This window comes from Microtus oregoni, unplaced genomic scaffold (assembly GCF_018167655.1).
Source record: "Microtus oregoni isolate MIOR12 unplaced genomic scaffold, Mior012 000005F_ref0000423, whole genome shotgun sequence".
NCBI lineage: Eukaryota > Metazoa > Chordata > Mammalia > Rodentia > Cricetidae > Microtus > Microtus oregoni.
In genome coordinates this window covers 33282308-33297501 of record NW_024543064.1, presented here as the reverse complement: position 1 = coordinate 33297501, position 15194 = coordinate 33282308, and the positions used below count along the sequence as shown (strand labels likewise).

Sequence of the window (15194 nt, the reverse complement as noted above, 5' to 3'; positions counted from 1 at the left end):
TTCAGGGGATAGCTTTATTGCTTCCATGAGGGCTGCCTGGGAGGATTGCCTCAGCCTGGGTAAGGTCCTTGAGCCTCACTCCCCTCCAGTCCTGGGTAGGACCCATGGAGTCTCATCAAGAAACCCAGCCCATCTGACAGTTGGCCAGTCCAGGAAGGAACATGCTCCCATGGACCAGAGACAGCTAGGAAGAGGCGCTATTCCTCTCAGGCTGGGCCTTGCCTCCTGAGTTCTCTCTGCTCTTGTCCAAGAGCTGTCCTGTTGGCTTTAAAGGGATGGCTCTGAGGTTCCCCTGTGGGACACCGGGGGGGGGGGGGGAGCTGGTGAGAGGGAGTACTCCATCTTCTCCCCAAGGAAGGCCAAAGCGTGTCATGAGCTGGAGATGGCTAACGGAAGATGCTACCCACCTCCCTGTGGCCCTGAAGCATGGTCTGACACTTCCATCCTTCAGGGAGTTCACGGGGACCACGGGCTGGTGGGCCCTCTAGTGGACCTCTTTCTGCACAGCAAGTGGACCAAAGGTGACATCTTATTTAAAAATAAATTATCCCTCCCCTCCCTGCACCCAAATTGACGAAATGATAATACACCAAACACTGATTGGAGAAATTATTCTGGCAGCGCTCTCGCTACCAAATGTCCCACCTCCTGCATGCTGGGCCTGCTGGCCACAGCCAGGGGCCTCCTGGCCCTCTGGCTTCACGGACCCAGGCTGCGAGGCAGAGTGCTGGTCTCTGAAGCTGTCCTGCAGCAGGCACAGCTCTGGTTGCCTTGCCAAGGCCTCACTGGCCCTTGGGCCTCTTGGCACTGTCCTTCTCTGGGTCAGAAGACTGGTGGCAGCTGCTTGTTCCTAGTGTGAGCCTCTATGGCCGGGTGTTGGGCCCACTCAGATGCCGCTGGTTAAGTCAGTGATAACGCGGGCTTTCACGAGCTTCCGGAGAAACTCTTTCTCTCGCTGGATGTTGTGTGTCCAGGACTAGAAGGAGAGAGATGGAGAAGTTATGAAGTGGGCAGCAAGACACAGCCTTGCTTAACCCTGGGCTGGTGCCCTCTTCCAGTCACCAACCTCTGAGACCCTGTGACTGGGAATATACAGGCACACATTTGTCCTGTCTTCCTGCAAGACCACAATAACCCGATAATGAATGCTACAACTCTTCCCCTAACAAGCAAGCCTGGCAGCCCATCGTCACCCCAGAGGAACTCTGTCTTGGCTTCTTCCAAGTCTTGAGTAGTCTTGGCTTCCCAGTCCCCTCAGTGCTCAGAATCGCATTCCTCCAGACAGCAGCCCACAGCTCCTTGGCAGCACCCAGGTTCTAGACACCCCGAGGGCAAGGAGGTGAGTCACTGGACCGCACAGCAAGGGGCTTGGGCTGCTTCTCTGATGCAATCCATTCTCCAGGCCTTAGGCAGCTAATGAAAGCCTTCCTTCCTTGCACAGGAACCAGGGAGCCTGAGGAGCACGCCTCATCTTTCTTTTAAAAATGTTATCTTTGTCTAAACTAAATATTAAAATTGTATTTATTTATGATTGGTGTTGGTGGCACACACCTTTAAGCACTTAGGAGGCAGAGGCGGGAGGATCTCTGAGTTTGAGGCCAGCCTGGTCTACAGAGCAAGTTCCAGGATAGCCAGGGCTACACAGAGAAATCCTGTCAAGAAAAAAAAGTTCTTTTAATGTATTGTTTACTCTATGTGTGTGCATGTGTATATGATGTGTGTACCTTTGAGTGTGATCCTGGGCATACCAAGGTGTGTTATTGTTGTTTGTTTTCTTGAGACAGGATTTCTCTGTGTAGCTTTGAAGCCTGTCTTAGAACTCACTCTGTAGACCAGGCTGGCCTCGAACTCAAAGAGATCCACCTGCCTCTGCCTCCTGAGTGCTGGGATTAAAGGTGTGCGCCACCATTGCCCGGCTTTTTTTTTTTAAAAAATTTTTTTGTTGCTGTTGTCCAAAGTGTGTAAGAGGATGTCAAATGATGACATCTGGCAGTGGGTTTCCTTCTACTGTGGATTCCAGGGACTGAACTCAGGTCGTACGGTTAGTGCTTTTGCCCACTGAGCCATCTTACCTGGCCTGGATTTTTGAGACTGAGTCTCACTTAGCAGCTTGGGTTGGTCTGAAACTCAGTATGTAGCCTAGGCTGGTCTCAAACTCATGATCTTTGTACTCCAGCTCCCCATGTGCTGGATTACAGGTACAAACCACTATACCATCTGCTTTACTGTCTGAAGCAATATCTCACTATATAACTCAAGCTGGCCTTGAGCCCTTTATCTTTTTGCCCCCACCTCCCAAGACCATTCTACCAGGTTGGCACCCAACGGCTAACATCACTTCCCCATCATACTTGATTCTCCCAGTCTTAACAAATAAAACAAACAAAAGTGTTATATACTTAAAACTGTATCTTTGGTAAGTGGGATGATACCACCTCCCAGGGCTTATGGGATTGGATTCCCTCTGATTCTCAGAAATCTTCCCCAAAAGCTTCGATGACTAAGCCTCTCAAAGACGGAAAAGGGCCTGACTGAACAAATGAAGGGATGAGTGTCATTAGCTTCATGGCGTGGCCCCAGCTGGCCTCTGCTGCGTGTCAGCACTGGGTCACTCCGAGTCTGCGCTCACACCATTACCAATAGATACGAAGAACTAGGGGCTGTGCGGCCCTTAGTCTGATCCCGACAACACTCTCCAACCTTCCAGATCTCTGAACTAAAACTCAGAGTCATCGACCAGGGTCCCTGTCGTCCTCTGCTGTGAACCACAAACCTGGCTGCCCTGAAGCCTCCACATCCCCAAGTGGTGATGGCTTCTTCTCTCACAATCAAAGCCCAGTGCCTGAGGTAGGCCTTCCTCCTCTTTCCACCATCTGTCCCCTTAAACTCCCGGAGAAACAGAGGCCTGGGCTTTCATCACTCCACCTTGCTAGAGCCTCTGCAAGCTGCTCTCCTTGTCTTGGAGCGCTGGGCAACTCGTATCCATTCTTTGAAGATTCAGTCATCTTTCCAGAAGTTTCTATGGGCAGGGATGGTTAGACACACAGTACGCACTCCATGCCATGATATCTATTCAATGCAACTAGATTGAATTTCTTTCTAATCTTTTGTGTGCGTGCATGCGCAAGCATACACACACACACACATGCTTGTAGAGGGGAGAGGATGATGTTGCTGTCCTGGTCTACCACTCTCTACCTTATCTCTGAGGACAGGGTCTCTCAAGGATCCTGGAGCTAAGATGGTGCTCAGAAAACCCCAGTGACCTTCTGGAACTTGTGCAACCATGCCTCACTTTTTTAGAATTAAAGATTTTATTTTTATTGTTTTGGTTTTTCAAGTCAGGGTTTCTCTGTGTAGCCCTGGCTGTCCTGGAACTCGCTCTGTAGACCGAGCTGGTTTCGAACTCAGAGATCCTTCCATCTCTGCCTCCAAACTGCCTAAAGGTATGTGCCACCACCACCAATCATAAATAAATACAATTTTAGTATTTAGTTTAGACAAAGATAACAATTTTCTCCTGAGTGCTGGGATTAAGGGCATGTGCCACCACCATCTGCCCATCCCTGCCCCTCAGTTGAGGACCCAACCCAGTGCCACTGAGCTAAATCCCCAACCTGCTTGATTTTAGGCTGTCCTTCAACTCTGTAGACCAGGCTGGCCTCAAACTCACAGAGATCTTCTTGCCTCTGTCTCCCGAGTCTGGGATTAAAGGTGTGTGCCACCACATCTAGCTTTATTTTAAATGATTTGTTTATTCTTATTCTGTTGTGGTGGTTTGAAAAAAAAAAATAGCTCCCATAGGGAGGGACACTATTAGGAGGTGTGGCTTTGTTGGAGTAGGTGTGGCCTTGTGGAGGAAGTGTGTCACTGTGGGGGTGGGATTTGAGGTCTCCTATTTTCAAGCTAAGCACAGTGTGGCACTTAATTCACTTCCTGTTGCCTTGGGATCAAGATGTAGAACTCTCAGCTCTTTCTCCATCACCACGTCTGCCTATATGCCGCCATGTCCCGCCATGATGATAATAGACTGAACTCTGAACTGTGAATCAGCCCCAGTTAAATGGTTTCCTTTCTGAGAGCTGCAGTGGGGTGGTCCTAACTCAGACGTGTATGTGTGCTTTGTCTGCATCTATGTCAGCGTGAGGCTGCTGGATGCCCCGGAGCTGAAGTTACAGACAGTTGTTAACCACCGTGTGGGTGCTGGGAATTGAACCCGGGTCCTCTGGAAGAGCCGCCAGTACTCTTAACCTCTGAGCCATCTCTCCAGCTCCCAGAATTAAAGATTTTAGTTTCATCATTACTTAATACAAATAGCACAATCACAAATATAAAGATTTGTAACTTGTTAGAGCCCACGGGTTTTCGGAATACAAAACAGAAATTCCAAACAAATTTACTTTGACTAATCTTAAGAATTTCTCCCTTGGCTTAGAAACTGAAAATTCTGGAATGAAGCATGGACCGCTCCTTGGCTGCCTATCCTGATCTTACCAACTTTCAAATTTGATGGGTGTTACAAGCTGACGACATGTAATCTGTGCTACAAATCGCAGGGAAACATCAAATACAAGGGTCTATCTCACAAGAGGAACTCCGTCAAAAAGGCTTTTTATCCTTGTGGGGCTTATGTAAGGAGACTCAACATGGGACTGGGGCAGAACATTTCTAGAGAATGAGAAGAATTTGTTTGTAAGCTGTGGGGAAAACACTGCTGCCCTCTGACTTTCACCAAGCCCCCTCATCTCTAGTAAAAAGATGGAGATGAGGACAGAGGAATGCAGAGAATTCTTGGGGGGCATCTTTTGCAATTTGCAGACAATCATGTGACTAGACCGAGGAGATGAGGCAGAGCGCCCTTGTAGGGAATAACAGGAACCTGCTAGAAGAAGTTGAACTATCTTTCCATGGGTGGTTAGACTTTGCGTGACTCTTTTACCTCGGGAAAGAATCAAACTGCACAGAAGGGTGAGTCTTGAGCGCTTTACAGTTTTGCCCCAGGAAAATGATGGAACACTGTACCAGGGTCTAGAGACAATGAGGAGAGACGATACTAGGAAGACCTCTAGACACCAAAGAGCAAGTATGTCAGCTGTGAAGACAACACTGTCCCTGGAAGATTCCAGATGAGGTGAGGGTGGAGTGAGACAGGGGTGGGGGGCTCTCGTTCCCATTTAGGCTACACTTACAGCTTGCAGACTCTGCCCGATGTAACTGTGTGGAACCCCAGTCTACTGAAAGAACAGAACTTTCAGAGGAGAACGGAAGAGGTAGCTGGGGCTGCGAAAGGCACTTGCTGCTCAAGCCTGACAACCTGACTTCTGACTTCTTGGGATTTGAACTCAGATCCTCATGCTTATGCAGCAGGGGCTCTTATCCCATTTCCCCAGACAGAAATTAGCAGAGCAAAAGCAAACAACAAAAAACAGGCTCAGAAGAATGGCAGAATGAGGATTCAAGCAAGACAGGCATTCATAAAACTGTGTTCACCCCACACCTTCCCCTCCCTCTAGAAGAAGTTTCGAGAGCACCCACTAGGAGTCACTGAGAGTTAACACATCAGTAAAGAATTGGATAGTCCACAATACTAAGAAATTATTAACTTTTTGAGGTGTGATATCAAAATAGTTCTTATCTTTTAGAGTTACTGACTTTATGACCATCTAAACGCTGTTTCCCAGGAGTCACCAGGGGTGGGGAGCAAGAGAGGAAGTACAGAGGGATCGGGGAGTTCCGTACTCTTCACCGGCTTATGCTTATGAAAACGCTGGACCACTGGCTCTCCTAATGAAAAAGTAGGCATGGGGCTGGAGCGATGGCTCGGTGGTTAAGAACACATACTGCTCCTGCAGAGGACATGAGTTCAATTCCCAGCAATGGTTGTCAGTTGTTCCCAACCATCTGTAACTTCAGCTCTAGGAGATCAGACGCCCTCTTCTGGCCTTGCTGGAAACTTGCACTCATGTGCGCGCGCACACACACACACACACACACACACACACACACGTAATTGCAACTAAATCTTGGGGGGAAAAGGGAAAAGAAAGAGAAGGCACAAAAGTTTGTTCTGGATGTAGCTCTTAGACCAAGCAGTGCCCACTTAGGTGCTCTCTCCTAACCCCTCCTTCCATGCAGGTAAGTTAGGAGCCTCCTGTGGGCTGAAGCAGGACACGATCAGACTTCTGTCCATTGACTGCAGTCCACATTTTCAGCAGGGTCTCCTCTGATAGTTCTGTTTCTTTTAAATAAGATTTTTAAAAAAGATTTATGCTTTTTAGGCTGGGCATGGTGGCACACACCTTTAATCCCAGCACTTGGGAGGCAGAGGCAGACCAATCTCTGAGTTCAAGGTCAGCCTGGTCTAGAGAATGAGTTCCAGAACAGCTGGGGCTACATAGAGAAACCATATCTCAAAAAAAAAAAAAAGACTTATTTTTAAAATGTATGTGTCTGTGTGTGTATGGTGTGTGTGTGCCCATACACATGCTACTTCTGTATGCATGTACATGCTATGTGTGTTCTGGGAATAAAGCTGTTGATCCGTTTCTCTCCAGCCATGCAGCTGCTTCTTTGTTTCTTCTATTGAGACAGGGTCTCACTGCAGCCCTGGCTGGCCTAGAACTCATGCTGTAGCCCTGGCTGGCCTAGAACTCACAGAGACCCGCCTCCCCGTTTCCCTGTAGAGATTAAAGGCATGTATGTGTCACCTCGTCACCACGCCTAGCCTGATGCTGACTATCAAGAGTTAGACCAATGCAGGGGAATGAGAAAAAGAGAGAGAACAGTGAGTAAAGAAGAAACGCTGGAAATCACGGGACCCTAAGCAGGAAGAAGCGGTCAATACAAAAAAGGTTCTGAGCACTCAGGAAAACTGACCCATTTGTCTCACAAGCCCTGATGGCCTGAGTTTGATTCCCCAAACCCACGATGGGAGGAGAGAAGGGACTCTAAAAAGTCGTCTTCTGACTTCCACACATGCATCATGGTACAACGCACCCCTCCAACAATAATAAATACAAGAAAAAACGTGACATCTTTCTATTCGATTTAGCTTTCTGAGATACCTTACTGGTAACTCTGAGGGAAGTGAAGTCAGGTGACGGAGTATAAGGCTGAATGGGAGTGAAGAGCACAAAAGGGTGCTCCAGAAGGGGGTGCTCCAAGTCCCCTGTGTGCCTTCAGATTTCTCACTGGAGGAGGGAGGGTGGCCAGGAGCTTTCAAAGTATAAGGCTCAGGAGCCCTGTGGTGAGGGCTAGGGAGGCACAGGTAAGAAAGCTGTGGAGCAGCAAAGGGGGCTGCAGTGTGGACTTCCATGGGTGAGCAATTTTCCCAACCACCCCATCCTCCTGATTGTCAGGCTTCAGACATGGCTCAGTGAGAGGCTACAGCAGAAGCTGATGTATGACAAGGGTTCATTGCCCCCCACCCCGCAGTTCCTCGTTGAGGGGTGCAGAGGCCTGGAGATCTAGAGCTACCTGTACAGAGGCTGTCTGGGAGCACATGGGTGAGTTCTGTGGTTGATGCAGCAGAGAGTGCAGTGGAGGGGATATGGGAGTCTTCCTGGGAGCAAGAGGCATTGTTTACTTGAGGGTTGTGTGAAGGGCAAGGGATCTTCCCAGGGAAGGCAGGGTCTGTGGAAGAGCATGAGCCTGGCAGGCGGCAACAGGAGAGTATGATGGCCAGGTGTATCGAGGAGGGGTAAGGAACAGGGCCAGGGCGGAGGGCCCACGGAGACAGTGTCAAGGAAGAAAGCTGAAGAAAGGGCTCTGGGCTTAGGGAAGGCTAGGGAAGAAGATGCACATGTGGCCAGCGGCCTGCATACAAGCTAGACCACAGTGGCTGCTTAGCTGAGGGTGGTCCTTCCAGGAACACCGGGCAACAGCAGTTGCTGGTTCCCCTTTACCATCTATTTGTACAGATGCTGGAATCCATCCTTGGTGAGGGGCTCCCCCTCAAAAAAAAAAACCTGCCCCCTTGCTCAGCTCTCACCTCTTTGATGGCTGCCATGCGCACAGTCTCATAGTAGTGCAGGGGTGCATTGGGTGTGTTCATGTCGTAGCCGAAGCCCGCGACGGCCACTTCATCACAGCCATGCAATGCCATGGTCACTGCCACACTGCCAAGGGTTGGGATGTTCTGGCAGAGGAGAGAGGAGAGGAAGCATGGAGAGGTCTGTGGAGGGCGGATGGGGCTGAGCGCTCCAGAGCTCAGCAGCCCATTCCCCACCGGCTTCCCTCCTGAGGCTCCCCTGCCTAGTCTTCCTCCGCCCGCCCTCCCCAGGAGTCTCACCCCCCTGCCCATGAGGCCGTTGTTGAAGGGCAGTCCAATGAGAGTGAAGGCCGCCTCCTGGATGAAGTATGGGTTGAGGATGCGAATCTCAGGGGGCTCCTTGGGCACTCGAGTGGCCACGGACTTCCAGAAGCCATCGGATGCACTCTGTAGGCAGAGACACGGTGTAAGAGGACATGAGCTGGGCACCTGGGGATGGGTCCAGATGAATGGGGAGGACCCACATGTATGCAGAGAAATGAGCAATGAGGAGAGGGGCCGTGAGTGGAAGGGTGTAAAGCAGCTCACTCAGGAAGGCTCTGGTACGTGAGGGCTCATGGGATGTGTGCCAGGCATAGGTGTGTGAGTAACGGAGGCCACGAGAGCTTGGAGGCGGAGGACAAAGTGTGGGATGCTGTTAGAGTCCTGCTCTGTCCCGAGTGCAGGAGCAGGGTGTCCTTGGGCCACAAGGAAGGCCCCCGCAGGCCTGGTTGTCCCACCTCCCCGCTAGGGACTGGAGCCCACCAGAAGCCTGCCCTCATTTGCCTATCTGCTCTGCTGGAGCTCGGCTCCTTTTCCTTCTTCTGTCTTTCCTGGTTCTCAGTCAACTGTGCTAAAGTGGACCTGGAAAATAAAGACATTTCATGAGCTGTCACAGGACAGCGGACCGACACTCAGAGCTCAGTCCTGTCCGACCAGAACTGGGTGCTCAGTGTTGTGTTTAGAATAGTTCATTCTCTCTCACGGAGCTTGGTCACAAACGTGGAGGCATCGCCTCTGAAAGATATCCCAATGTCTGACCCTGGGCCACAGGGCCTCTCCTCTTTAGCCTCTCCCTTCTTGCTATCCAGCCTCACAAAGACCTCAGATGCCCTAGACTTTCCTGGTCTAGACCCCAAGTCAGTCACCTCAGCCCCTCTTCTCTACCTTTACAACAAGGGCTCTGTAGTGGGCTGGAGGAAGCCGTCAGTCAAGCAGTCTCGTTACCATGGCCTCCAAAGTAGCAAGTTTGTTACTTGCTGAGGAGGCACAAAAAAAAAAAAAAAATCAACTAAACTTAGAGTAGAAGAATTGAGCACACCAAGGGGAAACGATCACTGGGTACAAGAAAAGAGGCCCAGGGTCAGCAAGATGGCTCTGTGGGTAAAGGTGCTTGCTTCCCAACCTGGCTACTTGAGTTTGATTCCATAACTCACATGGTGGAAGGAGAGAACCAATTTGTCCTTTGACCTCCACACATGTGCCCACACATATACACGCATGTTACACACACACACACACACACACACACACACACACACACACACACTAAACAAGTGTGTTAAAAACAAAACAAAATAAACAAAACGAACAGGAGAGAGCCCCATTTGCAAGTATCTTTACCTGTTGGTTCATCTCACTGGCCCTAAAAATATTTTCGACTCCCCAGCACTGGGGATCAAATCCAGAGCCTCAAGCATGCTAGCAAATGCTCTACGACCAAGCCGCATCCCCGGCCCAACTTCACAAACATTCTTAGGCATGTACTTCAGAAAACACATAGAGAGTACACCGAGTTTAAAAGAAACAAATCTTAAAACAACACAAGCAAATTTAAGAGGGAGACGAAAATGTGGAGAAACATTTGTCACAAATAATAAAGAGGTTCTTGTTTTAAAATCTCATGAGAAGGACCAGGCATGGTGACAATATTATTGTAATTCAGCAGTTGTGAGGCGGAGGCAGAAGGATGGCCTAGGCTTCAAGGGTGTTAGCCTACAGCAAGACCCTTTCGCAACAACACCCTTGCTCCAACAGACAAACAAAACCCCAAAATTATGAAAAATAAATCAGCGAGATCTCAGAAATGGGCAAAGGACATAAGAGAAGGTTAAGTGTCAACCCAAGGCCATTATCATGCTAGGCAAGCACGCGGCCAATTGCCACACCCCCAGGCTGCAAGCCTGTTTATTACACTCATACTTATGAATGTGAAAAGCCAGAAACATCCCAAAAGTTTACAAAAGTGGTTCAGCCAAGTGATATCGGATACAGGCCCAGAAAAGAAATGGCAGACATTGGGATTACATCTTCTGAGAATCTGGCCGCAGAAATAGCATTTATTTGACATCTATGTTGTCCATATCTTTTCCTCCCCCTTGCCCCTCTCCTCTACTGTCCATCCATCTTTCAAACTAGAAACTTGGGAGTACCCTTCAGATTCTCCTCCATCCCTCACCCATCCTTTTCTGGCCTCCTACTTCTTACATCTTATCCCAAAGACCCATGTCTCTCTCCCAAAGCCACTACTGTCACCTCGGGTCCCCAACTTGTTATTGCCCATAACAACTGGCCCATGCTATGCCTGCTAAACACTCGAGAGCCCCTTGAGTGAACAGAACATATGTGCCTCATGAAAATGATTGCTGAATTCCAGTTGCTTATTTAACACACGTAGAATTGAGTACCCAGAACGGCTGCCCCTGCTTCCCAAGCTATGCTACCCTGCCAGAATGATATTCCCAAATACAAACCAGCTTATATCACACGTGGCTGCCTCAGTTTACACCCCAAGCCCTCGGAACCACTGCTAGCTAATTCCTCCATGCTCCCACTGCTGCTTGTCTCAAATACCCACACGATGCATCCTCCCTACACCTGACTCTTGCTCATCTTCTGATCTCCTGCACCCCAAGGAAGAAGTACCGACTAGCCTGTGAGTGATGATAAAACACTGAGTTAAGAGCTTGGCTCCTGGGATTCAGCTTCAGAGCTGCTCAATGGGGACTCTGAGCAAGGGACAGATTCCTAATGGACAAACCAGGGACACTCAACATTTACGATGTGGGCCACTGTGAGAATTATACAGGGCCGGACTCCTCTCTGATTCATTTCTGTAGCCCAGGACCCAGCCCAGCTGAGCATGGTTACTAAAGGAGATACGACATCTTTCCAAAGCTCGTCCATTGGCTTCAGGAGCAGAGCAGCCCCAAGTAGCCAGTACCTCCTCAGTCCTGCCACTGTTCCAGCCACATTCTCCTTGTCGTCCACTTAAGGCAACTTTTCTTTCTCTGTTTTCTGTCCTTTCATAGGCCAGATCAACTTCTGGGTCTCAACTGATTAGATTAATCAAGTAGGCACCAGTTCTTATGGCTTCTGCATCCTGCCCCAGGTCTGTGGCTGTGTATGTAAAGGAGATAAAGGTGGGGATAGCAGGATGACGTAGGACCAGCATGGAAGACAACAGGCTGAGCCCCTCCTGGATGGGCCGGGCTGTAACGAATGGATGCCCAGGAGTGGCAGATGTTCTGGTGACATGCTGCAGACAGACTTGTCTCTTCTCCCAACAACCCATCCCCAGGCTTCTGCCTGTGACCGTTCTCATATACCTCAAAAAAGAAAACACAGGTTCCCCACCCCCAGGAGCTGCAGGGAAGTGGGGAATGAGCACAGCAGTGAGGGGGGAGGTAAAGGCTCCATCACTTGTTTCTCCTTTCATTTACTTCACAGACACAAACGAAACATGTTCTAAGTCACATAACCTTTGAGGCTGTGCCTAGATTGAAACGTAGTGCCTTGGTCCCAAGACCAGGTGCCTTTCTGCCAGGCCATTATAGCTTACCACTGCTGTTCACATCTGGAGTTTGCAGCACAGGGGAGGGACACCTCCCTTGCCTTCCAAGAGCTCTGACATGAGTTAGGGGTCACTCAGTGCCCCATGACCCACTCTACACAGGGTGTGTGTGTGTGTGTGTGTGTGTGTGTGTATGTATATTCATTCGCAGCCTTCCCATGTCTTAAAGGTCTCACCAGAGAGAATTAGCTTATTGCAAATCCTTCTAAGAATCAGAAAAGAAGTGCCAGTTGGAAGGGCGAGCCAGCCTTGCTTCTCTGGGCTAAGCTTCTGAAAGGAGAGGGACTAACCTGACGAGGACAAGTGCCCCATCTCCAGTACGAAGTGAGTAGCCTCTTACACACACAATACACACACACACACACACGCTGATGTGCACAAATGAGTAGTCTCTTACACAATACACATGTGATCTGCACAAATACTATAGTAGTCTCTTACACACACAATACACACACGCACATATGCTGATGTGCACAAATATGTGAGCAACTCTTCCTGACTTCCTACTTCTGCACAGCAGAGGGTAAGCTGAGGCAGGGTCTGTGTCCTTGGCACAGGTGATCAGTTTCTGTCCCAGCCCCGTATGTGTGCAAGCTCTGATGTCTGTATTGCCTTGGAGCAGACAGAAGCAGCGAAGGATAGTTTTGGGACCCTGGGGGAGAATCCCATGCTTAGGTCCCAAGTCCCAGGAAGCCCCACATTAGAGGACAAGGCAGTGGCACAGGCAATGCTTCAGCATTTCTTCTTCTGCTTCTTCTCAGTCATTGTCCTGTTGGAAAGCTTCCTTGAGAATTCAGGGAAAAGCAGAATATTAAGAACACGGTGTAAAGCCAGGTAGTGGTGGTGCACACCTTTAATTCCAGCACCCAGAAAGCAGAGGCAGATGGAACCCTGTGAGTTCAAGGACAGCCTGGTCTATAGAGTCAGTTCCAGAACAACCAGGGTTACAAAGAGAAAAACAAAATGAACAAGTGTGATGTGAGCTTTTATTTCCCCAGCTATAAATATATGGAGAGATGGCTCAGTGGTTAAGAATGCCAGCTGCTCTAGAGAACCCAGGTTCAGTTCCCAGCACACACATGGCATTTCACAACTGTTTGTAGCTCCAGTCTCTGAGATCTGATACCCTCTTCTGGCCCTTTTGGGTTCCAGGCATAGATGTGGTACACAGACATGCATGCAGGCAAAACACTCATATACATATACATCTCAGCCAATCTCCTAACATCAAGCACGCAATCAAGCAAACACTCTTCTCAGACATGTTCACAGGACAGGCTTTCCAGGGTAGAAACTGAGGCTTATCTCCCAGTCCCACATCTCTGTGACCTGGGGCACATCACGTCATCTGTTTAAGCCTCAGGTTCCTCTTGCATAAAACAGGGATGACAAGACCGACTTCCCAGAAAGCTGAAGGGATTAAAGGAGATGCTGCTTTGGTAGCATCTGGCAGTGTCTGGTATACAGAAAGAACTCAATAAATCTTTTCTATTATGACTGGGTGTTGTAGAAGCCAAGAGATTGAAACCGAGGGTGTGGCTGGAGGTGTCAGCCGCCACAGAAAGGCCAGCACGCATGCACACCCGCACAGGTCCACACCTGCACCCACTCAGACACGGGACTGTGGAGCCAGCTTTGGCAGCGGGTGCCGGAGGCCTGCCTGATGCTGGGGGTACTATCAAGCCCACCACGGGCACGAAGGCTGCTTCCGTCTCACTTCTCCCACCCACGGGACACAACCCAGAGGCCAGTCAGTGCCACCACACCTCTCCTTGAGGACAGCTGCATTCCCTGTCACTCCCTCCTCCAGGAATGTCCCTGCCTCAGTCAAGTCTGGGCTGGCTCCTGTGTGGGGAGCTGCCAGGCTCCTGTTGATGCAGCCTGCTCTGCTCGTCTCAGAAGGGCCAGAAGACCTGGGAAGAAAATAAGGAAGTGTTCCCCCAGCCAGGGTCTGCTACTGAGATATTTTTAGTCCCTGGGGAGGATTTCTTTGGGGGAGTCTGAGGACGGTGACATGTGACTGTCGGCAGCCACTGTGACAGGGCACTACTGCTTCACGCTAGGTCACCAGCTTTCCTGGGGTCTTTGTATCAGCTACCATCTCACTGTGCCTCAGTTCCCTGCACGGGTCTGGTGTTGACCTTCTCAGGTTTAAAATCCTCAGTGGCTCCCACCACCTTCTGAGACAGCTGTATCAACAGTTCAAACTGTGGCTCGAATGCTCAGCTGCTCGCTCTGTGTCCTGAGGCAGCTTGCTACCCTTTTGAAGTCTCATTATCTCCAACTACAGGGTAAGTATACCCGTTCAGGCCTTATGGTGGTTTGTTGTTTTGACAATTAGAAGCCACACATACAAAATGTTTGGCTTAAAGCCAGCTCCTGTTAGCTTCTGCTATTGTAAGTCTTTAAGATACTAAGTCCAGAGACTAGAGAGATGGCTGGAGGTTAAGAACACTTCCTCCTTTGCCAGAGGGGAACAGCTCGGTGGTAAGGCACTTGCCTTGTATGATCAAGGCCCTGGGCATGCTCTCCAGCACTGTGACAGTAAGCGAGAAAGTTATGAGTCTATCAGGCTATTAAATAAAACAAAGTCTACATTTCCTTTAAAAAATGCCAAGAAGCCAGGCAGTGGTGGCACACACCTTTAATCCAGCACTCAGAAGGCAGAGGCAGGTGGATCTCTGTGAGTTTGAGGTCAACCTGGTCTGCAGATCGAGTTCCAGGACAGCCAGAGCCACACAGAGAGAAATGCTGTCTTGAAAAACAAGAACAAAAACAAACAAAAGAAGAAAGTGTCATGGAGGGCAGAGTTGGAAACTGGAAACCAGACCTTGAGAACTATGCTGACCAGGATACTCTAGGGAAAGCTGGCCAAAGTTCTCCTCCTGCCCAGCCCTCTCCCACATGCTAAGGCCACTTCTATTTGGGGTCTCCTCACTCTGTATATCCAAACTCTGCTTGCAAACCCTGCAAACAGCCTTCCATGGGTTGAAGGGTAGGCTCAGAGCAACATTCTACCCTCAAGGATGGAAGAGGCCTTGGCCCTGTTAGGGCAGAAGATATGGAGGTCTCCAGGACACGACAATGGGGTAGATGAGCCTGAGGTGGGCACTTTGCTCTTGATCTTCCATATATATATTTTTTTTTTACTCTATCTCATTGGATGTGGCCAGAATATGAAGACATCTACTTCCTTATCTATTCCAAGGGCAGCAACTTTCTGACACCACACAGTTGAATGGAATGTTGCTGTTGTTGTTTTGAGACAGGGTTTCTCTATATAGCCCTGGCTGTCCTGGAACTAACTCT

The 15194-nt window shown here is 49.5% G+C and overlaps 1 protein-coding gene across 6 annotated transcripts in view; it reads right to left on the bottom strand.

The window, feature by feature from the left end:
- Positions 1-15194, bottom strand: part of St3gal3 (ST3 beta-galactoside alpha-2,3-sialyltransferase 3) — a 218488-nt gene continuing 203294 nt past the window's right edge. For all 6 annotated transcript variants that reach the window (XM_041651927.1, XM_041651921.1, XM_041651922.1 and 3 more), the window contains 3 exons: positions 8291-8437; positions 7991-8137; positions 1-976 (listed from right to left, as the gene is read on the bottom strand). In XM_041651927.1, the coding sequence (XP_041507861.1) occupies positions 887-976; positions 7991-8137; positions 8291-8437 (384 nt within the window). In that variant the 3' untranslated portion in view covers positions 1-886. The remainder of the gene's footprint in view (positions 977-7990; positions 8138-8290; positions 8438-15194) is intronic.